The sequence below is a fragment of the Macrotis lagotis genome, chromosome 4 (genome assembly GCF_037893015.1).
Source record: "Macrotis lagotis isolate mMagLag1 chromosome 4, bilby.v1.9.chrom.fasta, whole genome shotgun sequence".
Classification (NCBI taxonomy): Eukaryota; Metazoa; Chordata; class Mammalia; order Peramelemorphia; family Peramelidae; genus Macrotis; species Macrotis lagotis.
In genome coordinates, this window is record NC_133661.1 from 110,640,280 (window position 1) to 110,667,775 (window position 27,496).

At 34.3% G+C, this 27,496-nt stretch overlaps 1 protein-coding gene across 6 annotated transcripts in view; it reads left to right on the top strand.

The window, feature by feature from the left end:
- Positions 1-27,496, top strand: part of LOC141521312 (cilia- and flagella-associated protein 43-like) — a 234,056-nt gene that overhangs the window by 69,350 nt on the left and 137,210 nt on the right. For all 6 annotated transcript variants that reach the window (XM_074233758.1, XM_074233761.1, XM_074233760.1 and 3 more), the window contains 6 exons: positions 3,309-3,374; positions 5,309-5,379; positions 7,381-7,512; positions 13,603-13,719; positions 15,098-15,178; positions 19,545-19,693. In XM_074233758.1, coding sequence (XP_074089859.1) covers positions 3,309-3,374; positions 5,309-5,379; positions 7,381-7,512; positions 13,603-13,719; positions 15,098-15,178; positions 19,545-19,693 — 616 coding nt within the window. The remainder of the gene's footprint in view (positions 1-3,308; positions 3,375-5,308; positions 5,380-7,380; positions 7,513-13,602; positions 13,720-15,097; positions 15,179-19,544; positions 19,694-27,496) is intronic.

Sequence of the window (27,496 nt, forward strand, 5' to 3'; positions counted from 1 at the left end):
GAAACTCCACAGGCTGTTGCTGGAAGGCTGGAGCTTGGTTTACTCTGGGGAGGTGTGACCCAGGCTAAGCTACAGCTCCTTCCAGCCCTAGTGGAGCTTTCCCTTCCCACAGATCTTCTAAGTTGTCTTGGGCTGGAAAATTGTCTTTCTGTGGGTCTACCACTCTAGAATTTGGTTTGAGTTATAATTTTAAGGCATTTGGAGTGTTCTGGAGGAAAGCTGGGAATTCTTGCCTCCAAGCTCTGCCTCCCCACTTTAGTGGTTTTAATAACTTCATCAATTTTTTTCTTTTTCCATTTTTTATTCCTCTATTGATACAATATTGATATCATATCAAACAAAAATACATGGATATGATATTGATATATCCATGTATTTTTGTTTTTGTTAATATGATTCTTGCTCATTGCATTCTGGCATGAATCTAACCTAGAGTCTATAATATTAATATGCCAATGTAACCTTTGCTAATTTTGCATCAGTATTTATTAGGAATATTGTTCTACATTTTCCTTTTTGTCTTGTTTTCCATGATTTGGGTTCCTATCATAGAAGAGAATTTGATAAGGTTCTCTTTTTTTATATTTTGGCAAATAACTTGTATAGTATTGGTTTTAATTATTCTTTGAATGTTTCAGGAAATTCACCTTAAATCCATGTGGTTCTGGTGTATTTGGTGGGGGGAGGGAGTTTATTTATGTCTTATTCAGTTTTTTTCTGAGCTTTTATTATTTAAATTTCTTAATTCATATTTTTCTAATCAATTTATTTTAAATTCTCTTAAATATTCATTATAGTTTTCAATTTTATTGGTATATAATTGGGAAAAATATTTTATTCCTATTAATTTTTGTAAACTCACTTTTAAATTTTGGTATTTTGGTATTTCTCTTTTTAAAATTATATTAGTTAATGTTTTATTCAATTTTTTTTGTAAGGCAAATAGAGTTAAGTGGCTTGCCCAAGGCCACACAGCTAGGTAATTATTAAGTGTCTGACACCAGATTTGAATCCAGGTACTCCTGACTCCAAGGCCAATGCTTTATCCACTAAGCCACCTAGCCGCCCCTGTTTTATTCAATTTTTGTCAATTGTTTTGTATTCAATTTTGTTCATTTTATTTGATATTTAAAATTTATGTTCTTATGTTTCTTTAGGATGGTTTGATTTATTTCTAGTTTTTTTGTTGATCTCTTTTACCTTTTGTGTTGATGCAAGTGGATAGAAATATAAAATTTTCCTTAATGATTACTGCAAGTCAAAGTCTGTGGTTTATTGTCTCATTGTCATTTTCTTTGACAAAATTATTTGACACTGCAATTCTTTAGGATTAAATTATTTAGGCTCCATTTAAGTTTGAATCCTTTCCCCAAAGGACCCTTATTACTTTATTATAATTTTTTTTTACCTTGAGTTGAATATAGGATGTGTTTAATATTTCTGCTCATCTGCATTTGTTCATTAGGATTTTAATGTCCTAGTATATGGTCAATTGTTGTAATAGTGCCATGCCTAGCTAAGAAACCTGTATATTCTTTTCTGTTCCTGTTAATTAATTTCCTGAGATTGATGATATCTCACTTTTCAAAAATTCTATTCAAGCCTGTAACTTCTTTCTTATTTATCTTTGTGTTGGATTTGCCTAGACTTTAAAGGGACACATTGAGGTCCCTAAATGACTATAATTTGCTGATTGCTCCTTGCAGTTTGACAGGCTTTTCCTTTAAATATTTATAAGAAATATCATACAATGCATAAATATTAATTGTTGATATGGTACCTTTAAGCTTAATGTAGTTCATTTGCTTATCTCTTTTAAAAACATTTATTTTTCTTGTCTTATTTGAGATATCATGATGGCTATTGCTTCTTTTAAAAATTTGTCATACTTTTTCTTTAAACTATTTTTCCTGAGGTCTTTTTTGGGGGGGTTATATTTAATTTTATAACATGACTATTGTGGTCATGTTTTTCATGACTACATATTTTTAATCTGTATCAAATAACTTTCTCAATGTGGGGGGTAAGGGGTTGGAAGGAAGGGAGAGAATTCGAACTCAAGATTTTAAAAGTGAATGTTGAAACTTGTTTTTTTATGTAACCAGGGAAAAATAAAATTAAATAAAATATAAAATAAAAAAGACAAACAACTAAAATAATTGCCTAAATCATAATCAATTCTCCATTAGAACCTTGTTTTGACTCTTTGTGAATCTTTGTTTCAAGTGTGTTTCTTATAAATAATATATTATTGAATTCTGCTTTTAAATTATTTTTCCTGCCTTCTCTTCCTTATGGATAAGTTCATCTCTTATATGTCGTGGTTACAATGGTTAATTGTATATTCCCCTCCATCATGTCTTAATACCTTTTCTTTTATTTACCTTCTCTCCCTGAGCTTTGATCTTTACCAGGAAACAAGTAGTAAATGAGAAGAAATGTAATACTATTAATTTATTATTGAAATGATCTCTAAGGTGATCTAATTCATCTGGGTTCTTCTCCCATCTGTCATGCTAGCATCTTAATCAGAAATATGCTCCCATAGTAAGACCAATATGTCTATACCACAGTCTCTGATCTCCTTATATCCACCTTTCTTCAATTAGGCAATAATACTTCTTAGCTCACTTCTAATTCCTTGAATCAGGACCAGATTGATCGATCCACTGTTTTTGGTAGATAGTAAGACTAGTGACTCAGTATTACATTAATTTACCTAACTTGCTTTAGGAAAGTTAGCCACCTAACTGTAGGTGTTTGTGTTTCAATAAAGGAATCTAAAGAGGATAAGCCTAAACATTTATAATTTAGAGGCCACTTAATGCCTTTGAAATTTCAGTTGCATGAAACACTCCCTGATTCTTTATCCTTTTCATATCATGTTACTATAGAATAATAGCTTGCTTAGAATATTCTTTTTTTTTTAGTTCTTTTTTTGCAAGGCAAATGGGATTAAGTAGCTTGCCCAAGGCCACACAGCTAGGTAATTAGTAAGTGTCTGAGACCGGATTTGAACTCAGGTACTCCTGACTCCAAGGCTGGTGCTTTATCCACTATGCCACCTAGCCGCCCCTTGCTTAGAATATTCTAAGGCCAGTAATATGTATTATTTCATACTGAGTAGAATAACTAGAGTATTTGTATATTTGTTGACTTCAAATTTTAGATGTGCAATATCCTGCAGGATGTCAGTGGTTCTCTGAGAAAATCAATTTCAACGAACATTTATTAAGTACCTATTATGTGCAGGGTACTATGTTAGCATTATATTTGAAAGTTTTTTATTTTTTTATTTTTACATATAGAAGGAAATTTACCTACCTTGATATCTTCAACCATAATGACAACTGAAGAAAAATGGAGACAAAAAGGTATGCACTTAAAAATCAAAAACAAATTACTATTATATTCTAAGTTCAAGTTTAGATTTTCCTTTAGGGTAAATTGCTTGATGAACCCCTTCTATGAAGGAAATTATCTTTCCTGCAGTGGTGAGTTGTTTTTGTATATAGCCTTCTCTAAAGCGGGCTTTTCTCCATAAATAGATCTTTCAGGATTCCTTTTCCCCCCCTCTTAGATACCTAACAATTTTGCTTCTTGATAACCCATAGAAATGATGCCTATAAATGCAGTTGCTTGACTAAGTTATTAAAGAAGGCTGTCTAAACTACCCTCAAAATACAATCAAGTCTCATATATTCAAGGAAAAGTAGTCTTTCATGAACTATTATGTCTGAATTTAAAAATTCTTCCTTCTTGGCATCTGTTTTAGAACTTGTGTGCTTAGTTTATCTTATATTCAATACCCATGGTCATAACTTTTAGACCACCTTTAAGAAGAGCAGACCATCTATCTCTCTGATTTCTCTTTGTCTCTGTCTCTCTTCCTCTTTATTTATTTAGGGAGAGGGATGGAATTTTCCATGGGCAAAGAATCTACTTTTAACAAAAATTCTATGGTTTGCCAAAACAGTTTCATAGTTTAAACCTCTTGCCAGATTCTTACTCATAGAAGTAGATCTACAAGAGGGCAAGTTTGTGCCTCTTCTTCTATGCTGCAGGTATATACATCCTTTCCCAGAGTCTCTTTATTGCTATCTCTGTGCTGTTGCTGTTCCAGATATAATTGAAAAATGATGGATTTGGAATAAGGAAAGACCTAGTTTTGAATTCCACCCCTGGCACTTGTTATGAAACTATGGACAGGTTATTTACCTGTAAAATAATAATACCCTTAATATTTACCTTTCAGGGTTGATCTGAGATTGAAATAATATATGTAAAAAGCTTTGTAAACTTTAAAGCACTATATAAATGTCAGCAGTTCTTATTCTTATTAATATTAATCACTGATGCTACTGTTTTTTATTATCATCCTTTATAAAGAGATAGTATGGAATAGTAGACAGAGCCAATCTCTGGGAAAGGGCTACCTGGATTCAAGTCCAGTATCAGATACATATTTACTGTGTGACCCTGGGCAATTCACTTAATTTTCTCAATGTCCTAGACTACAAACTCTCAAATTTGTAGATTTGTATTTGTAGAGGGAGTTTCCTCACCAAAAAGCTCCCAATATCAGTGAGTGATTGAAAATCATACGTTCTAGATAGTTTAGATTTTGGTCCTTCCTGAGAGTAAAGAATCCTAACAAATCTCTTTTTTGCTATACAATAACTTACAGAGAAATGAAAAGTAATAGTATGAATAGAAAGTTTATATGAATTTGAGTTGGAAGATAAATTAAAAGTCCTTGAAAGCAACTGCTTTTCTCATTTTTACAGTCAGCCAATCAATCTATGAGCATTTTACAAATGAGGAAAGTGATGCCCTCAGCAGGCAAGTGACTTGCCCAGAATTACACTGTTCGTAAAGGTTTGAGGTTCAAAGGACAGCTGGATGGTGCAAAGGATAGAGCACTGGTCTTGGAATCAGGAGAATTGCAGTTCAAATTCAACCTATCTCTTAACTAGCTGTGTGACCTTGGGAAAATTACTTAATCCTGATTGCCCAGCATCCGGGGTCATCTCAAGTCATCCTGATTCATATCTGGCCACTAGACCCAGATGGCTCTGGAGGAGAAAATGAGGGCTGGTGACTTAGCACAGCACCCCCTCACTCAAATCCAGTTCATATGTTTGTCATGGCATCACCTCCCTGATGGTGTGATCTTCTTTGAAAATGAAGGACAAACAACATTATAGTACTTCTTCATAATAGCATGGATATAAAGTGAATGATTATTGTTATACTTTAATGTTTCTATCACCCATGCTAATTTTGTTTTTATTTCACGGAAATGAAGAAATCCTTTCTAAAGATACCAGCGTAAATACCATGGCATTTCACAAAGAAGGACTATTTGTTTCTGGAAATGTAAGATGTTCTTCTCCCATATTTAATTTCCTTTAGAAAACATATAGCACAAAGTTTCCTTTTTCTGTTCTTCTGATCTATTCTCCTAATGATAATTCTTTCGGAATAATATTCTAAATTGATATCTTTATTGTTTGTCATTTGAAAGTGAATGTAAACTTTAAGAAACATAATCTCTTGGGGAGCAAGATAGAAAGGATGAAGGGAACTCCACAGTAAAGAAAATGCAGATGATTATATTTAATTATAGCCTTAGCTAAATCTTGCTTCCAGGCAATATTAATTGTATATTTCTGTCACTCTTTTATATTCTTGGGAGTATTAGTCATGGTTTTACCACCTCATCAATTTTCTCAGGGTCACAGATTCAGAGCCAGAAGAGGTCCTTTGAGGTTATCCTTTCTAAGTCCCTCATTTTATAGATTAGGAATCAAGTCCAGAAATAAGTTACTTTAAGTTGACACAGGTGATATAGTTGCTGAACATAATCTTTCCTGAATTTATTTCTCACTCTTGTGATTATCTTGTATTTTACAACTGCAAAAATGAAAAAGAACCAGATCAATTGTTGCTTTTTAATGTAGGATCAGACTCAACACCCGAATGACTGTTTAATTCTCTTAGTTAGAATAGAGTTATTAATAAGATTATGTATGTTGTCTCCATTGGGACAAAATTCTTCTCTTACAGAGAGGAAGAGTTAGCTTTAAGGTGCTTCCTGACAGAAAGTTAGTAGCCCAGAGCAGCATGATGAGGCTACTTTAGTTACTAAAAATCTCTCATATATATGTACAGTTAGTCCATAGATTTCCAGCCTGAATCCTTTCCTTTCTTTCCCAGATTGTTTTAATGTTTTTTTGATTGCTCTTCAGAACTGCTTTTCACACCATTTTAGCCCATTTTTTTCATCTAAGAAGTGGAGACTTAGGGGAGAGTTGGTATATAGTGATTTAGCTGTTTTGAACTCAATGTCCACAGAGTGATGGACAACCCTGAATCCAGGGGGTGGCCTAAGACTGATTTCAAAGGATCTGAGCAAAGGAATGTAGCTATATTAGCCCATATTTGTTTTGTTACTAGATAAAAGACCTCCAAGTCTCCCAATAGGCAGACTGGCAATATTATCTTTATAAGGTAAACTTAGCCTATGTCTGTTTATAATCAGAAACTTATGCAGTTAACCAACAAGAACTTATTGAGCTCTTAATGATATGCCAGGCCCTGTGCTAGATGCTGGGGATGTAAAGATAAAGACAAAAGAGATCTTCCTATGAAAGAGTGTACATATGAACAAACAGACACCCGGGATTTATGGTTATATCCCTACACACAGACTAGATTCCTGCTTGTACTCAGTTTTGTCTTAGATAACAAGGAAAATATAAAAGGTTTCTTTCTGCAAAAACCTCGAGATTTGGGGTGGCTAGGTGGCACAGTGAATAGAGCACCAGCCTTGGAGTCAGGAGTACCTAAATTCAAATCCAACCTCAGACACTTAATAATTACCTAGCTGTGTGGCCTTGGGCAAGCCACTTAATCCCATTGCATTGAAAAATCTAAAAATCAAACAAAAAAAACCTCGAGAGTAACAGATAAGACCAAATGAACATTAGAGAATATAAGACAGTAGAAATAATGTGAGAATAAAGTCATAAGACTAACTTCTATCAGCAAGGAAAGCTACAAAAGAAAATCAGTTTATTATTTCTCATAAATGTCATTGTGCATAATTAGCAATCTCATACATTCTAAAAAAATACTACTGTATTTCAAGGAAGGAGCAGACTGATAAGGATTTTGGAAAGACTTCCTGAAGGAGGTAAGACTTGAGCTAATACTTTTAAAAATAGGTAGAATTTGCTTAAAATGGAAGGGAAAATTACACTTCCTAAACAATATGCATTACAACTCATACTATTAGTTTGATCAGATAAGTGTGGAAAGTCTACTTTACAGCAAGAGACTGACACCTGCATTTCTTTTCTTTTTTTTTTTATCTAGGATGGAATTTTGCATTCTTTTACTGTCAAAGAAACACATTACAAAATAAAAGACTATTTTGATGTGCAAGAGCCCGTAGAAACTATTCTATTCTCTCCTGATTACACACTGTTGCTGATTGAAACAATTAAGGTATAATTCCTGTTATGAAATGCTAATGCAAAGTATCATGAAAAATATTCTCTTATTGATGTACTTACCTTCATCTATTCATATGTGAAGGATCTGTGAATTCTTCTATGTAGGTAACTTTCAGTTTTGGAACTTCCTGTAAGGTAGATTATAATCTCATTTTTGGTTTAGTAAGTAAATTTTTAGGAATTGTCTGATTCATTGAGAGATTAAGCAATTTGCTCAGGAAAATAAAGCTAGTGTCAGAGGAAGAATTTGAATGTCTTCCTGATTTCAAGTTCAGCACTCTACCATATTATACAAACTAAATTTAAAACAAAAAAAAATTGGTAGATGAAGGGAATGCAAAAAGGAAGTATAATTTGCCTGGGTTTCAGCAGAGCAGAGATAAAGCATCTCATGCTATTTTGGTAGAGAAGATGAGAAATATGGGAATAATCATATCTACTTCCAAGGATGGTTGTAAGGATCAAATGAAATAATATTTGTTAAAGTATCTGGCTTAGTGCCTGGAACCCAGGGGATGCTGTCTAAGTGTTAGTTATTACTATTATTTAACCTTAACTGTATCTATATGACTACCCAGAAATCCTTTCATTCATAATTCTCTCCAACACTCCCCAGGACTATTCTGAACCTTCTTTTCTTGACCACCCTGACTCTTCCTACTCTCAGAAGATAAACTTGATTTCCCCCCAAGATTCCTCCTCTGTACCTCTTTGTTCATTCACCAACTCTTTTCTTCTTTGCTCTGGGGTGGAGGATGTGTTCAAGGAAGGCTAGTACCTTGGTGTGTCTTTATAATGTAACATTATAAAGGACTATATATAGCCTTTTTCAGGGCTGCTTTCCACCTTTGATGTCTACCTGAGCCACAAGTGAGAGTTGTGGCTCCAAGAAGCTGTAGCATGCACAGCAGCCACATTTTGGCAGGCAGACTAAACCAGGTTTAGGGAATCTCAAACTCATCCATGAATAGTGGGTATGTCTTCCCCAAGCATGTGAAATCTTCTACTGGTGGAATGGGTGGAGGAAAACAATTCCAATAGCCATGAAGCTAACTGAAGCAGGTGCTGTGGATCGCTTGCAGCTTGGTTAGACATCTAAAACACCAAGATCATTCCCTGTACCTAGTCATCACCAGTTGCCTTGTCTCTGCTTTGCTATGCTGGATCATGATGACTTTGGAAGAGTGAGGCAGATAACTTGGTACAACTCTACCTAACTTAAATAAAATTTACATACCCAACAAAAGACATCACTCATAACCATTCCTCGACACAAAAATGCTGAAGCAACAGGTACTGCTGGGAGTTGTAGTCACAATGCTGCACACAGGCAGCCCAAGCCATAGAGTTTCTCCATTGAAAGTCAAATTGAGATTTGGCAATCCCCTGGGTGACTGAGTAGCCCTTTTAAGGATCACACTGCTCACCACCTCATGTGAGGAAGGGGCCAGAAAAAATGCTCTAAAAAATTGTCTGTCCATCCAACTCTGGGCTGATTACTTCAGCATGTGGGGAATTCCATTGTGGTCAAGACACAAAAAAAAAATCTAAAAAAAGTCTTCAAAGAAGATGACACCATTGGTGCATGGAACATGTGCACACAAGAACCAATAGACTTGAAGGATGAACAGCTCTTGTTGCAAGAGAACTCAGCAGGTATATCCAAATATTAGCCCTGAGTGAGACAAGACTGGCAAATGAAGTCAGAGCTGGATACACATTTTTTTTGGTGTAGCCATAGTGAAAGGGACCTCCATGAAGCTGGAGTAGGTTTTGCAATGAAAACAAATCCAGTCAACATTCTTGAATCCTACCAAAAGGAGTGAATGACATGCTCATGACAATGACAGTGCCACTTCCAGGAAAACAACATTCCACCTCATCAGTGCCTATGCTCCCACCATGATGAACACTGATGAAGTTAAATAAAAATTTTATGAAGATTTGAAGACCCTTATCAATGTACCAAAAGAGGACAAGCTTATAATTCTGAGTGACTTTAATGCTAGAGTAGGCTCAGATTGCCAGATGTGGCAGGGAGTCCTTGGGAGGAATGGAGTTAGAAACAGCAACAGCAATGGTCACCTACTGAAGACTTGCACATTTCACATTCTCATCATGTATACTCTTCCATTTACCTAAAGGCAATAAAACTTCTTGGATGCACCCTTGTAGCAAACATTGGCACCTATTAGAAATCACCTATGTGACTGTAAGGAGAAGAGACAGACAGGATATGAGAGTGACAAAGGCAATGTGTGGTGCATAATGCCGGACTGATCAGAGACATCCTCACATTAACCAAAGCTGCAGCCCCAAGGCAGAATGAATACAAGAAGAATTGATGTTAAGAGGTTGTATCTCTGGGTGGGAATGGTTTGTTATTAACTTGGAGGAAAAATGGAGCCAACAAGCAGCTGGCAACAGTGGAACAGGAAAAGAGTGGGAAGCTTTCAGAGATCTGGTATACAGTACTGTGTTTGCTCATCTGGGCCAGAAGACTCATAAACACCAAGACTGGTTTAATGAAAATGATGGAAATACAGAAGCTGCTAAATGAAAAACAAGAACTCCACAGGGTTTTCGGTAGGATAGTTCATCCATTTCTAAGAATACAGCATTTAATTCCATCAAAAGTAAAGTACAAGTAAAGCTTAGAGAGATAGTAAGAAGGCAGATGAGATTCAATTTTATGCAGATAGTCACAAACCAAAATGCTTTTATGATGCCCTGAAGGCTATTTATGGGACAAAGACATATGGTGCAATTCAACTGCTCAGTGCTGATGTATCCACTTTGATTAATGATAGGGATATGATCCTAGAGAGATGGTTTTGCACATTTCCATAGTGTTCTTAACAGACCATCATCAATCAATACAGAAACCCTTGACCACTTACCTCAAGTTAAAGTCAATAAGTCCATAGCTGAAGTTCCAAGTGAGAAGAGGTTTTGAATGCCATTAGGCTCCTTTCAAGTGTCAAAGCTCCTGGTACTGATTCTATTTCAGCCAAGATCTACAAGGTAGGGAAGAGGTCCATTGCTCATTCAAAAACTGACTGATATTTTCCAGGTAATGTGGCATGAAGAAGTTATTCCCCAAGAATCCAAGGATGCCTCCAATGTCCATCTCTATAAAGGTAAAGGGAATAGATTTTCCTGTGACAATCACAGGGGCATTTCTCTTTTAGTCATTGCTGGTAAGATTCTTTCCAGAGTCCTTCCTCCACCTAGAAGATGGTCATCTCCCTGAGAGCCAATGTGGCTTCAGAAAGGGTAGAAGAAGAGTTGATATGAGTTTGCTGCCTACCAACTCCAGGAAAAATGCCAGGAACAGAACAGAGCTCTGTGTACATTTGTAGATCTGACCAAGATCTTTGATACTGCCAGTCATGATGGTCTGTGGAAAATTATATCAAAATTTGGTTGCCCGGAGAAGCTCATTAATACATCAGTTCCATGACAGCATGCATGCCTTGGGTACTGGATAGTGGATGATGCTCTCAAGATTTTCCAAGTCACCAATGGAGTAAAACAAAGATGTGTCCTTGCTCCCATACTTTTTAGCATGATGTTTTCAACCATGTTATCAAACTGCCTTCATTGAGGATGACACAGTTTCAAAGTCAAGTACCATACTGATGGCAATTCTTCAACTTGAAAAGGCTACAAGACAAGACCAAAATAGAGGGAGTGTTGGTACATAATCTTCTGTTTGCAAATGATTGTATACACAATGCAACTTCTGAAGTTAAGATGCAGCAATATGCACATCAATTATCTGCTGCTTGTGATAATTTTAGTTCAACAATTAACACCAAGAAAACCCAGGTGCTCCATCAGCCAGCACCACACCATTCATATGTGGACTATTGATTACAGCAAATGGAGAAGTTTTGAATACTGTGGACAAATTCACTTAACTGTGAGTGTCCTTTCCAAGGAGGTACACATTGACAATGAGGTTGACATTTGCATTGCCAGAGCTAGCTCAGTATTTGAGAGGCTCTGAAAGAATATTGGGAGAGAGGGGTGGCTAGGTGGTGCAGTGGATAAAGCACCAGCCCTGGAGTCAGGAGTACCTGGGTTCAAATCCAGTCTCAGACACTTAATAATTACCTAGCTGTGTGGCCTTGGGCAAGCCACTTAACCCCACTGCCTTGCAAAAACCTTAAAAAAAAGAATATTGGGAGAGAAGAGATATTAAGCTGACTACCAAACTGAAAGTATACAGAGCAGTTGTGCTGACCTCATTGCAATATGCCTGTGAAACTTGGACAGTCTACAAGCACAATATCTGGAAACTGAATTGCTTTCATTTAAATTGTCTTAGGAAGATTCTTAGGATCACCTAGCAGGAGAAGATACCAAGTACTAATGTCCTTTCTTAAGCTAACTTGCCTTGCATTCCAATATTGCTACAGAGAGTACAATTATGATGGGCTGGACATGTTGAATGCCAGATGTACACTTGCCAAAGAAACTTGTTTTATGAATAAGTGCTCACAATGGTGTTAGAAGAATTGATACAGGGACACCCTGAAGGTCTCTATTAAGAACTTTAGAATTGACTGTACAACATGGGAGACACTGGTACAAGATCATCCAGCAAAGTGTGCCCACATCAGTGAGGGTGCTGCAGAAGGTAGAATTGAAACAGCTCAGAGGAAACGTGATGTACATAAGTTTAGAGTACCCACCCCAGGTGTTCACATGGACTATTTGTGCCTAACCTGTGGTAGAGCATTCTGGGCTCAGAATGGTCTGATCAGCCACAGTCAGACACACTGTAATTTGTCTTAAACACAGTGATGTAATTTTAGTATTCTTTGACAACAAAGTACAAAACACCAACCAACCAATTCTTCTCTGCTCTGGTCTTTTTCATCACACATAACCCTTTTTCTTGTGCCCAGAATCCTATTCCTTTAGAGCCCTTGTTTCATTAATGAATCCTTGAGGAAGGAAGGACACAAGCTATGTGCCAGGCACTGTGTTGAACCATTTATTTGATCCTCACAACTTGAATTCTAGATGTTATCATTAGTCCCATTTTACAGACCAAGGTTGGGTTTTCTCAGAGTTGCACAATTAATTAGTGTATTTGAATTAAATTAAGGTCTTCCTGGCTGCAGGCCCAGTGCTCTACCTATTATTGTACCATCTAGCTACTTTAGTTCTATGCTAGATCCATAGTTTTTTCCTTTTCCTGTTTCAGGAAATTCAGCACATGAATTATAGTCTTCCTTATGCCCAAATTTCTTTGCTTTTTGGAGACTTCAATATTTTGCCAATGTCTCCTCCTTCTCCAATCATGACCTATAGCTTCATTCTATCTCAGTCACATAGAGGGACTGACTTTGATTAATTATTCAAGCCTGTATTATATACCTATCATGTGTGGTGGCACTGTTTGAACTGCCCAAAATATAAAAATTATATATTTATATACATATATGTTCATGCACACATATGTAAAAGGCAATGTTGTGTATTAGAAAAAAATTGAATTTGTAGTCAGAACTATGTTTAAGTCCTACCTTTGACATTTACTAGCAAGGTTCCTCATTTATAATAGGAGAATAATAATATATCTTGTAGGATAGTTATGGATTATATTTAATATATTTGAATCACCATATCTTAAAATTCTATAAAAATGTTACCTTCTTCTATTCTTATTGTCATCTTTAAAAATAGTAGGAAATTTTCTGGTTAAATCTGATGATTGATCTTTTAGGAAATTAGAAATTTCTTTGATTATATCTATCATTGTGACTGCTTATATTTATATATATTTATATATGTAATTTATATATGTATATATATGCATATGCATACATACAAATATACATATATTGTCTATAAATGCAAATATATGTGCCTCAGCTTCTTTGAAAGGCAAGTTGAACCCTTTAAGATCTGAATTTATAATTTATAATGTGTAAAAGAATCACATTACCACTCTCTACCTTTTTCAGGTTTATTTCAAAGTTTAAAAAAGAAAATCCAATGTGATGTTTTCTTGAGAAACTGGAGAAAATGATTTACTTTCAAATGATTTTTAAAATATGCCTTACAGGGATCAGTTTATACCTATACTTTTGGTGAAGAACCAAAAGTTAAAACAATATTGGATGCATGTGGCGGCAATATACAAGCAGTTGACTTTATCACACCTGGAAACAAATACTGCATGGTGAGGCATTTTCTCATATCTGTCATAGAATATATTAAAGTTGAAATGTTTAAAATAGAAACATTTCAATATAAAAAATTTAACTATGTATCAATATTGGAAACTATTTCTGAGTAAAGTATTTGTAAGTACGTGACAAGGAATAATTGACCTTGAAGATTTTGGTTGGAAGTTAAATTTATTAGTTTAATTAGTTTAACTCAATAAGTATGAATTGATATTATCACGATGTTAAGATCATTGATGTTATTTCATTCCTGAAAATAGGAAAAAAAGTAATCAAGAGATCTTAAGAAATCATTCCTATACTATATTTTCAAAGAGGCATTTTAGTACATTATTTGCAATAGTTAAATATTTGGCCTACTTAAAAAGTTCATTTATCTCTAGTCAGAGAGATAAAAGAATAAGTGAAGCTATTGAAATATGTGTGTCTTAGGAAAAGAAAGAAAATATCTTCACTGACAACATCATTCCAGTTTCTTTGGACCTAAGCCACCATATTAACCAATGACTCTGATACTGTACTTGTGATCAGCTCAAAATATTTATTTCACTATACAGATATGCTTCTAAAAACCTCATCACTTAGGGTATAGAGGAAAGAAAATTTGAATTCTGCCTTTTGTTGATTATGACACAATTAGTAAATACTTCATTTCTCCTGTGCCTCAGTTTTTTCCTCTCCGTAAAATGAGGAGAGGGGAGGTAACAATTAGACAAAACAAATTCTAAGGTTCCTTCTAGCTTAAAATCCCATAATAAATATATTTAATTTTGAATTTTATGTAATCAAAAGGAAATGTTTAATATCCAGAAACTAGTCTGTTTTCAAGGAGTATTCAAACCATTAAAACTCTATTCAAGAGCTTGACAACAAGGTGATATATAACTGATCATGTCACTTTGCTAGTCAAATATTTACTTTTTATATCCTTCTAAATAACGGTGTCAGATCTCAGATTCTATGAAATTCTACTTAAGTGCTGACTTTATAAAAGAATAAAAAATGTAAAAATAAATTTTGATATTAAAAAAAAGAACTTTGTGAGTAAAAAAATATCTACATACTACCTGAGCAAAATTCCATTATCTTATTAGTCAATATTTAGCTTAACTTACCATATCTTTAATCTGTTTAATTAATTATTATAAACTTTCAAAAGCTATAGTATAGATATTGCTTAATTTATCTTTAAATGATAAATATTGGTGTTGAAATTTTCATCTTGATTGAATTGTCCTTGATTTGTTTAAATGATATTCATGATCCATTTTCAAGCTATAAGTACAAAGAAATTGATTTAACTGAATATGGAAAAAATTACTTTCAATAGAATTTCTAAGATTATATTTTCTTTTTCCTGGTGTGTTAAAGTCAGTAACCATTTTAGGAGAAATCTATATTTGGTTGTTAGAGAATGGATCTCTTGTCAGCAAATTACACCTTGGGACTGAGGTATGTATGATTAAGAGGTAGGTAATTTTCATGTTGAATGCAATGCAAGTTTGTCTCTTCATTTTCACATGATCTTATTTTCCCAGGAAATGGGTATTCTAAAATCATATATAATTGAATGCCATGAAAATTTTGTATTTCATAAAGATATAATAATGTATTACTTGTGTTTCAAAGATGAAATTTCATTAAGCATATTATCAAATTATAGAAAGTTTGGGAAGAAGTAAAAGAATTATATATATATATATATTTCTTGTCATTACTATTTTCTTCATGTTCATTATGTCCATGGCACAGTTCTAAGTATGATCAAAATCTGACAGTGATTAGAGATGATGCTGTCTCTTTCCTTTAGAAGATTCTGATCTCAATTAAAAAAATAGACTGTGACACTCAGTCTTACATCTGAGGAGGTTAGGTCATAATAAAAGAACAAAAATGATAAGTTTTTTATCCAAGCAGGTAAAATACAGGAATTCTCCATTATCTATTTTAACTGTGACTCAGTTTTGTTATTTGGTTGTTTCTGTTCATAGAATGTTAGAATTTAAAAAACATCTTAGAATATTCCAATCTCTTCATTGTAGAGCACATAAGAGAAGGGAAGTCACTTGCCCAATATCCCAATATACCCAATAGAGAGAGAGGCAAAGTCAGGGCTCGAATTCAGATATGAATCCTGATTGAGTACCCTGTCCACTGCATCATGTTGCTTCCTTTCTTTGGAGCGCAGAGAAACAAAAACCACAATATTCAGTAATTTTTTTCTACTTCATGAACTATATGTTCATTCTAAGAGAGATAATAGTAGACTAGTTCCATATTCAATGCAGTCCACATTCTCTTTTTAAGAATTTAGCTATCTGCTAGTTAGGAAAAGCAAGATGACATTTTCTTCTTCTTGTGCCTTGGAAAGTAACATTTTTGGGTGCTTCATGACCTGTGCTCCCTAAATTTGACTTTGTACTTTGCATGAAGAAGACACAAAAATAAGCAGGATATCATCATCTGTCTTTGTAATAGCCAAACACATAGTAGAATGATCATTGGAACTAAATATTCAAAAATTTTTTGAATAATTTATAATTTCGTTGGAAAAAGTCAACCTGGGTCAGCCTGAGAAAATAATTTTTAAATACTAATTCATTCATTTGGTGTCTATTAAGCTCCTATTTGTAAGCCTGTTTTCATAGGTGCCGATTGATGATACAAAAGAAGCAGAAGACATAGCCCTTATGAGACAACTGTAACATTATGCAAGGCATGGTAGCCAGAGACCTGTGTTCTTGAAGAGGAAATATGCTCTTCACTCATTCAGTTGTGTTCATGGGGTTTTCTTGGTAAAAAATACTGAAGTGGTTTGTCATGTCATTCTCTAGGGTATTAAAGCAAACGGTAGTGATGTGACACAATAAGTGACTGAAGCTGGATTTGAACTTAGGTTTTCCTGACTCCAGCCATTTAGCTGCCTTTAGAAACAGTATAGAATAGTAGAAATATAGTAAAGAAGAGCTGGATTCTATTTCTGTCTCTGTTACTCTATGAATTTGGACATTAGTCAGTTAACATGTTAACTTATCATATGCTTCCTGAGTGCCAGACATGTGCTAAGTGCTGATACAAAGAAAGGCAAAATACTTCTTGTGCCCAAGAAGTTCACATTATGATAGGGGAGATAGCCACTAGATATGAATAGAGTAGATGGATGGCACTAGCAGCTCGGGGATGAGGGGAATACCTTCTCTAGAGGTTGATATTTGAACTGAGACATGAAATACGTCTGGGACATTAAGAGTTGAAAGGGCAGTGTAGCTAAGTCTTGGAGTATATGGAGGTGGGAGATGAAGTATCAAATTTGAAAAGGAGCAAGTAAACTAGTGTAGCTGGATTTTAGAATGCATGGGATAGAATAAAGTAAGAGATACCCAGAAAGGTAAAAATAGACTAAGTCACGAAGAACCTTAAATGTAAAACAATGGTGTTTATATTTGATCTGGAAAGTAATAGGGAACTGGAACTCAGTAATCAGGGGGTGACATGGTTAGACTTACTGTGGTCTAGAAAAATCACTTTGATAGCTAAATAGAGAATGTATTGAAATTTGAAAAGTCTTAAGGTAGAATAATTGTGAGGCTATTGCAGTAGTCCAAGTGATAGGTGATGAGGACTTGAATTAGGGTGACAGTTGTATGACTGGAAAAAAAGCTATATAAAAAAGATGTGAAGAAGGAAACAACAGGATTTCACAACAGATTGGGTATGTGGGGTGTATGAAAGTGAGGACTCAAGGATGACAATGAGATTATAAATCTGGATGAAGGGGATAATAGTGATCCACTTGGGTTTTGGGGAGTTGGAAAAATAGAATGAAATCTGTTTTGGGCATGTTGAGTTTGAGATTCCTATGAAACATCTAGTTTGACATTTCTAGTAGGCAGTTGATGATGAATGACTAACTTGGGAGAGAGACTGCTGCTGGATTTGTAGAACTGGGAATCTATGCTAAGATATGATAATTGAACTCACAGTAGTTGTTCTGATCACCAAGTGAAATCCCATAGGATAAAGAGAAGAGGGTTCTGGGTAGAGCATAGGTGATGGGAGTGACATTGAAGGAAAAATAAGAAGGAACATTTAGACAAGTCAGAAGAGAACCAGGAGAGTTAAGTGTCACAAAAAACCTTAGTGGAGAATAGCCACAGGGAGAGAGAGATTATCAACAGTAGCAAAAGCTACAGAGATCGGGAAGGATAAGGTATGAGAAAAAAAACTATTTGATTTGACAATTAAGATATCACTGATACTTTTAAAGAGGGTGGTTTTCAGTTGAATGATGAAGATTATGGGGGATTTAGAACAGGGAGAGAATTCTCTTTGAGAATTAATAACTCTTGAACTAGATAAACTCTTAAGATCCCTTATTTAAGGCAACTACAATCATATGATGTGATTATAAAGTAATAAAATTGATTCTGTAATCTGCCATGCATGACTTCAGTGGTTCAGTAAAACAACTATCACAAGTCTCCTTGTGGTTTCAGTGAATCCATGAAGTCTTTGTCCTTATTCTGGTATATGTGTCCTATCTATATAGCCAATTCTTTTAAACCTGATATTCTTTTAAAATATGTCTAGGATGGAAGTACTTCAGGAAGGAAGAGGTAAGAAATCACAGCTAAATCCATATTTTTCACCCAACTTCATTTTGTATGTCTTCAATAGGGCCCTTTGAGCTCCCTAATTCCCTTGGCCTTGGTGAGGAAAATTCTTATTTCTTTTTTCAGTTGAGATAAGGATGACTTTAAAAAATCTTTAAAAGATCAATGAGGAATTTAAATGAATTTAATGAGTAAGAGACTTTTATCTTTTATCCTGTCTTAATTATGGCACATTTTATAGAGACCATTTTCTAACCCTCAATTTTGTCTTTACTTTATCAGAGCTAAAGGACAAAGAAATTTAACCAGCCACAGACCAAGACAGCTAAGGTTGTAGAAGCCAGATTGTATTTTATTTCCCAAACTTTTGGGACTGGAGGTCTAAGAATGTTAGAAAGATGAAAAGTGTATGAAAGAAAGATGGATTTCATCTGTGATTACTGATTTCTTTCTCCTTTAATAGTCCCTCACAATGACCTAGACCAGTATATGTCAATTAAAAAAAGAAATGGGGGCCAATAAGGATTTCTGTGGGCTTCAAAAAAGATTTAGAAAACCACATATTAATATCTTTTTGTATTTTTATTCTGTTAAATATTTCCTAGTTACATTTTCATCTGATTTCAGCTGAATTCTAGAGAATAATAGGTCCCATGGAGCCCACGGTCTATGTTTTTATCACCTCTGACATAGAATTTTAAATAGGTTAAAATTTATCATGGATTTTTAAATAAAAATTTATTTAATATTATTTGATTAATTGATATTATTTAAAAACAATAATTTATTATTGATATAATCAAGATGCATTTATGTATCATATTATTAAAATTATCATGTGATTATAATTTATATTTTAGAAAATCTTTTGATAATAATGTTTGTAATTCCTACTTTTTTGACAAAGGAATCTTTTAAATGCATGCCACACATTGAATCCCCAGGCATTGACATGTTAAGAATAAGAAAAGTAATAATAATAATAATAATAATAGATAACATTTTTATAGTACTTTAATGTTACAAAGCACTTTAACATATATTAGTTCATGAAATCCTCATAACTGTATGAGATAGGTAGTACAAGTATTAATGTATTACAACCCAGAAATACTTATTTACTCATTCAGTCTTCAAAAAAGCAGAGAAGAGTTCTAATGTGTCATTGTGCTACAGCTGAAAATGTTTGGGTTCATTTTAACTAGGTAAATGATATGGCTTGCTGTCCCTCCTCGCTTTCAGTTGCTGTGGGAACCAGTACAGGATATATCCAGTTCCTTGACATTACTAATATTGTATTACCTGTAGTTGTTCATAATGTCTTCCTTACCCGATCTTCAATACAGCATGTTCAGTAAGTAAAACTGAAAATGAGTGCAACTTGTAATACCTTGTATGTTATGTTTGCTAGGAATAACATGAATTGGGGGTTTTGAGATGATGGCACAAGGAGAGTTCTTGGATTCCATAGTTACTAGCTCTAGGTGAATGTTAATAGGACATAAAGCACATATATCATATTTCATATATTTATATATCCAATTTTTCAGTGTATTATCATAGTTTCTTCTTTAATTAATGAAATATTTTAACATTGACATTAAACATTAAATGAACATTAACATAGCATCAAATGAAACATTTTAACATTTAATATTAGCATTTTACTTTTTTCCTTTTTTAATATTAAATTTTGAGAAATTTCAACATATCTTAATTTTTTCTTTTGTAATTCCCCCAGGTATTGATTACTAGGCACCATGATGTAATAGTAGTTTTCCTTTTTTCCCCAGAATTCCCCAATTGATGGACACATCTCTAGTTTCCAGTTCTTTGCCACTAAAAAATGAGCTACCATAAATATTTTTGTATGAATGGTTACTTTCCCTTTTTCTTTGATTTTTTTAAAGTAGAGACCTAGTAATGGTATTGCTGGGTCAAAGGGTATATACTCTTTAATAGTTTTTGAAGCATAGTTATAAATTGTTTTCTAGAATGCTTGGGTCAGTTCATAGCTCCACCAGCCATGTATTAAAGTACCTGTTCTCCAACAACCCTCCAGCATTTGTTATTTTCATTTGTTGTTGTTGTTGTAGTCAATTTTGCCAATCTGATGGGTGTGAGAAGAGGTACCATGGAGTTATTTTTAATTTCATTTCTATTGAGCATTTTACTATGACTACCGATAACTTAGAATTCATCCTCTGAAAACTGTTTATTCCTATCCTTTGACCATTTATTCATTAGGGAAAATTATTTTTAATTTGACTGAGTTCTTTATATATCTAATAATTTGCTGCAAATATTTCCCCCTCCCCAATTTCCTGTTTCTCTTCTAATTTTAAATTTTATGTATTGAATTTATGTATTGAAAATTATTCATTTTATTTTTCATTAAATTATCTCTTATTTGGTCATTTACTCTAACACATAATTTCTTCCATGCTTTATTTATGAGAAACCTTTTATTTCTAAATAATGTACCCATTTGAAGATGGCAGAGTGAAGGTGAGAAGTCTCAGAAGCTCTCCCCCAGACCATTCCTATAAATAATGACTGTAATCAAATTCTAGAGTGGAGGAACTCACAGAAAGACTGAGTGAAATAATTTCCCAGCCCAAAACAACTTGGAAGCTCAGTAAGAAAATTCTACTGTACCAGAGTGAAAGGGGAGACCAATCCAGTACAAGCCTTAGCCCCTGGGGACCATGAGAAGGCCTGGGGAACCACCTGGTAGGGAGCCACCCAGCCGCTGCTTCCAAAGTGCTCAACTCATTGGTGGTAGGGGCTTTGGGGAAGATTGCAAAGATCTCTCTGTTATCTATCCCTGAGGCAGGATTTCTGTGGCTTTGCCCATGTTCAGTTCTAGTCCACAGTCTGGGACCCCAGTCTCAGAAAAAGGAGCTTTACTGCCATAGGGAGTAGGGAATTCCTCACAGCTCCAGGACAGAGGGAAGTGCTTATGGTCACCCACAGATCAGAATTCAGACCAGGAGAGCAGTCAGAGGCTCTTATAACACCTCGAAGGAATTGAGGTCTCTGGGGGAATGTCCCTCAAGACAGCTACAAAAACTCTCAAAAGCTTGGGACAATGCATTCTCCATCCAGGAAGTAGGACTCCACCTTAACAAATATTTAAAATCAAGTCATAGGTTGGGGAAATGAGCAAACAACAGAAGAAAAAAAAATCTTGACCATAGACAATTACTTTGGCCCCATGGAGGATCAAAATACACATTCAACAAAGTCAAAGTTTCTGTATCCAAAGTCTCCAAGAAAAATAAGATTTGGTCTCAGGCTCTGGAAGAGCTCAAAAAAGATTTTGAAAATCAAATAAGGGAGGCAGAGGAAAAATTGGGAAGAGAAATGAGAACAATGCAGAAAAATCATGAAAAATCAAGTCAGAAACTTAAGTGAGGGAGATACCAAAAAATACTGAAGAAAATAACATCTTAAAAACAGTTTAGGTCAAATCGAAAAAGAAGAATGCCTTCAAAAGCAGAATTGGCAAGATGGATAAGAAGATACAAAAGCTCTCTAAAGAAAATAATTCTTTCAAATGTAGAATGGAGCTAAGAGAAGCTGATGACTTTGTGAGAAATCAAAAGAATGAAAAACTAGAAGAAAATGTGAAATATCTCATTGGAAAAACAACTGACCTGGGCCAGTTAGGTGGCGCAGTGGATAGAGCACCAGCTCTGGATTCAGGAGTACCTGAGTTCAAATCCAACCTCAGACACTTAATAATTACCTAGCTGTGTGGCCTTGGGCAAGCCACTTAACCCTATTTGCCTTGCAAAAAAAAAAAACAAACTAAAAAAAAAGAAAAACAACTGACCTGGAAAACAATTATTGGGCTACCCGAAAGTCATGACCAGGAAAAGAGCCTAGACTTCATTTTCCAAGAAATTCTCCAGGATAATTGCTCTGATATCCTGGAAGCAGAGGGTAAAATAAAAATTGAGGGAATCCACTGATCACCACCTGGAAGAGATCCCCAAATAAAAACTCCCAGGAATTTTATAACTAAATTCCAGAATTCCAAGTCAAGGAAAAATATTTCAAGCAGTAAGAATGAAACAATTCAAATATGGAGCTACAGTCAGGATTACACAGGATTTAGCAGCAAGTGCATTAAGGGCTCATAGGGCTTGGAATATGATATTCTGGAAGACAAAAGAGCTTGGATTGCAGCCAGGAATCAACTATCCAGCAAAATTGAACATACCCTTTCAGGGGAAAAGATGGACATTCATGAAATAGGGGACTTTCAGATTTTCCTAATGAAAAGACCAAAACTGAACAGAAAGTTTGATTTCTAAGCACAGGACTCAGGCGAAGCATAGAGGGTATGGACAGGAAGGGCAAATTATGAGGAATTTAATGGTGTTGAACTGCTTCCTGCATGGGAAGATGGTAATGTTAACTCATATGAACTTCTCATTTATTGGAGCAGTTAGAAGGAGCATATAGATAAAGCACAGGATGGAGCTGAATATGAAGGTATATTATAAAGATGGAATTAATGGGTGAAAAGGAATGTACTAGGAGAATGGGAAAGCAGAGGTAGAAGGGGCTGTTATTTTAGCTAAAAGAAGCAAGAAAAGGCTTTTGCACAGGAGGGGAAAGGTGGGGGAAGGTGAGGAGGAGCGAGAGAGCCTTCCCTCTCATCAGAATTGGCTCAGAGAGGGAAATAACATTCACACTCAATTGGGTATAGAGGAATTACCTAGAGGAAAATAGGAGAGGAAAGGGAAAGGAAAAAGGGTACAGGGGAAGGGAAGGGGTGTAGGGGATAGAAGAAAGGGAAGATTGTGGGTGAGGGTAGTCAGATACAAAACACTTTTGAGGAGGGTCAGGGTGAAAGAATAGAATAACTAACTGGGAGCAGAAAATACAGGTAGCAATAGTAGCTGTGGGGAAAATATTGAAGCAATTTCCCTGTTGAATTTATGATATAGAATGTTATCCATCTCAAAGATAGAGCTGATGGTATCAGTATACAAACTGTAGCACACTTTTGTTCTCTCAATTTATTTTTCCTGAAGTTTCTTTTTATTTGTGGGTAGGGTTTACTTTTACAACATGACTATTATAGTAATGTGAAAAATTTTTTAAAAATAATAAAAATTAGAAAACTAATAATGTACCCATTTGGAGCTTATCATAGTATATAAAGTATGAGATGTTGATCTTTGTCTGTTTTCTTCCAGACAGACATTTTTCCCAACAGGTTTTGTTGAATAATGAATTATTGTGCCATCATTTGTAAATATTTTGTATTTTTAAACACTAGATTATGGATTAATTTGCTGCCATGTCTCACGTAAATAATATGTTCCATTGATCAACTTCTCTAGTTCTTAACCAGTATCAAATTCTTTTGATTGTTATTACTTTGCTCTAGTTCTGATATTGCTAGGTCTCCTTCTTTACCATGTGCTTCATGAATTTCCTTGATATTATTGATCTTTACTTCCTCTAGATGAATTTTATTACTTTTTTCTAGCTCCATAAAGTAATTCTTTGGAAGTTTGATTGGCATGTCACTGAAAAAAGCAAATTAATTTAGGTAGTATTGTCATTTTTTTATTATATTGACTGAGCCTACTCATGAATAATTAATATTTTCCCAATTACTTAGATCTGTCTCCGCTTTTGTAAAGAGTTTGTTTTCTTGTGTGTCTTGGCAGGTAGACCCTCAAAATTTTATATTTTAAATGAAAGTTCTCTATCTCTTCCTGCAGGATTTTGGTGCTGATATACAGAAATATTGTTGATATGTGTGGGCTTAATTTATATCCTGCAATTTTGCTGAAGTTGTTGTTTCAATTTTTTTTTTTGGTTTGTCCTCTAGGGTTCCCTAAGTTTATTCTCTTAATTTCTTTTTCTTGTCTTAATGTTACAGTCAGCATTTCTAGGACTATATTGAATAGTAATGTTAATAATGGATAGCCTTCTTATCCTTTATCTTATTAGAAAGACTTTTAGCTTGTCCCCATTACAAATAATTATGACTCCTGGTTTTAGAGACACATTGTTTATCATTCTAATGAGAGGTCTATTTATTTCTATACTATCAAGTTGGTTTTTTTTTTAAAAGAAGGGGTGCTTTGTATTTTGTCAAAAGATTTTTCCGTATCTCTTGAAATAATTATATGATTTCTATTACATGACCTAGTCACTTATATTTATAATTTTTCTATTATTAAAAAAACAGTCCTGAATTCCTGGTGTTAAGTCCAGTTTGTTTCTAATATATGATCTTTATGATACATTGCTTTAGTCTCCTTGTTACCATTTTATTTAAGATTTTTACATCAATATTCATTAAAAATATTGCTCTATAATTTTCTTTCTCTGTTTTGATTCTCTGGTTTAGAGATTAGGCCAAAGGTCAAACTCAAATAGAAACAAATCCCAATGGGCCACATAGTGACTTATAAAATCAGAAGTTAACATTATATTGTATCATATTTTTATTTATTTTTTAAATTAATTTCCAAATCCATTTTGTCCTGGAGTTTATTCTTTGGGAGTTCATTTATAGCTTGTTCAAATGTTTTTTTTTTTAATGATATGTATTTATATAAGTACTCTTATTTTTCGTTTCCTTAACCTAGGCAATTTGTGTTTTTATAAATATTCACCCATTTCATTCAGATTATCCATTTTAGGGGCATGTAGTTGGGCAAAATAGCTTCTTTGTAATTGCTTTTATCTCTCTATTGGTTGAAAATTCATCTTTTTTTTTATTTCTGATCCTGATAATTTCTTTTTCTTTTTTCTTGATTTTTTTTTCAGAATGTCAGTTGATAGTTTTGTTTATAAACTCACTGATTATTTTTATTAACCTTTCCTTTGTTTTTTTCAGGATTTCTATTTTGGTGTTTAAATTGAGGGATTTTTATTTGGAGGTTTTATAGGTTGTGTTTTGGTTTTTTTTTTGCCACATGCCCTGTATGTTAATCTGTTCTCTATTTGATAAAAACATTTAGAAACAAATTTCCCTAAAATACTGTTTTAGTTTCATTCCAAAACTTTGAATGTTGCTTTCTTTTAAAATTCTCATTAATGAAATCATTTTTGGTTTCTATGCTTTGTTCTTTGATCCACTTATTCTTCAAGATTAAGTTATTTAGTTTCTAATTAATTTGTACTTTTAAAATTCCATTATGGTTAGGAAAATATGCAATTAATATTTTGGCTTTTCTGAATTTGTTTATTAGGTTTTTGTGATGGTGTCACTTATATAGCTTTTTTAAAAAAAATTTTAAACTATTTAAGGCAATGGGGTTAAGTGACTTGCCCTAAGGTCACACAGCTAGGTAATTATTAAGTGTATGAGGCTGAATTTGAACTCAGGTCCTCCTGACTCCAGGGCTGGTGCTCTATCCACTGTGCCACCTAGCTGCGCCCTGTTAATAGCTGTTGTGTGCCGGCTGGTTAACTCTTTACTTATATATTGCTTGACTCAGTTAAGCTGTAGTCCAGTTCTCAGGCTAAAGTTGAAGAGGCAGGAGACAAAGATGGCAAATTCTCTGTTTATTTAACAGAATGCAATAATTTAAATACCCTTTTTAATCCCTGGTTCACTCCCAATCAATGGCATTCTCTAATTAACAATCAAACAATGCCTGAATAGCAGGTGATTAAAGTTTAATTCCTCAGGCTAGTACTCTCAAGTGCCAAAACATAAGGAACAGAGAAGATCCTAGATGGGTAGGTCATTGATTGTATGTGGGCAAGAGGACCTTTAAGTCACTCCCAGTCATGATGACCTTCCTTGAAAGTCAATAACAAATAGCTTTTAAAAACTTTTCATTCCCATTCACTATTCTTCAGAGATTTATCATATTTAACTTTTCTAATTCTGTTTAGGCTCTACATTTCTCTTTTGCGAATTTAATGTTTAAAATTTAGCTAGTTTTGAATGGAGTAAATTGAGGTCCCTCACTATTCCTCCCTATAAGTCATCTAACTTTTTTCTTTAAGAATTTAGAGGCTAGGGGTGGCTAGGTAGCATAGTGGATAAAGAGCTGGCCTTGGAGTCAGGAGTACCTGGGTTCAAATCTGGTCTCAGACACTTCATAATTTCCTAGCTGTGTGGCCTTGGGCAAGCCACTTAAACCCATTTGCCTTGCAAAAACCTAAAAAAAAGAATTTAGATGCTATACCATTTGCTATTTATATTTATTATCAAGGTTGATTCATTGCTTATGGTACCTTTCACTAAAATTTCTGTTTATCTCTTTTAATTTGTTTTATATTTGCTGTTGCTTTGTCTGTGATTATGCTTGCTACCCATATCTTTTATACTTCAGCTGAAGTATATTAGATTCTACTCCAGACCCTTATTATATATTATATGTGTATCTTTGTTTTAAGTATGTTTCTTGTAAACGATATATTGTTGGATTTTATCCTAATCACATTCACAAGTATGATTAATAATCATATGTATATATGTATATATATATATACATATATATATATAATGTTGCTGTTAATATTTACTACTACTACTACTATTTACTACTACTCACTTCACTTAGCTTCAGTTCATGTAAATCTTTCCAGTTTTTTCTGAAATCCAATCCCTATGACTCCTAAGCATGATAGTACATACGTTATCTTATAAGAAAAGAATGCTGAATTTGAATTCCCTGAATCTTACTATGAAAAAGTTATATATATATATATATATATATATATATCCTTCCATCCTATTGCCTTATATTTTTTCTTCTCTTTTCCCTGTCTCCCCTTTAAAGAGTTTGTTTTGCTTTTACTAATATTTCACTTAACATTTCTTCTTATTCATCCTTAACCTTCTCTGTGTGTATATGTGTGTTGTTTTTTTTTTTCATTCCTTGGACCGGTTTATATGAGAGAGAGATTCAAGTTGCTTGCTTATTATTGAATATTAGTTATTAGGGCAGCTAGATGGTATAGTGGATAGAGGAGGACAGGAGTTCAAATCCAGCCTCTGACACTAGCTGTGTAACCTTGGGCAAATTACTTAACCCTGATGGTCCTGCCTCCATATCGTCATCCTGAATCATATCTGGACACTGGACCCAGATAGTTCTGGAAGAGAAAGTGAGGCTGGTGACTTAGCATAGCAGCCTCTCACTCAAATCTAATTCATGTGCTT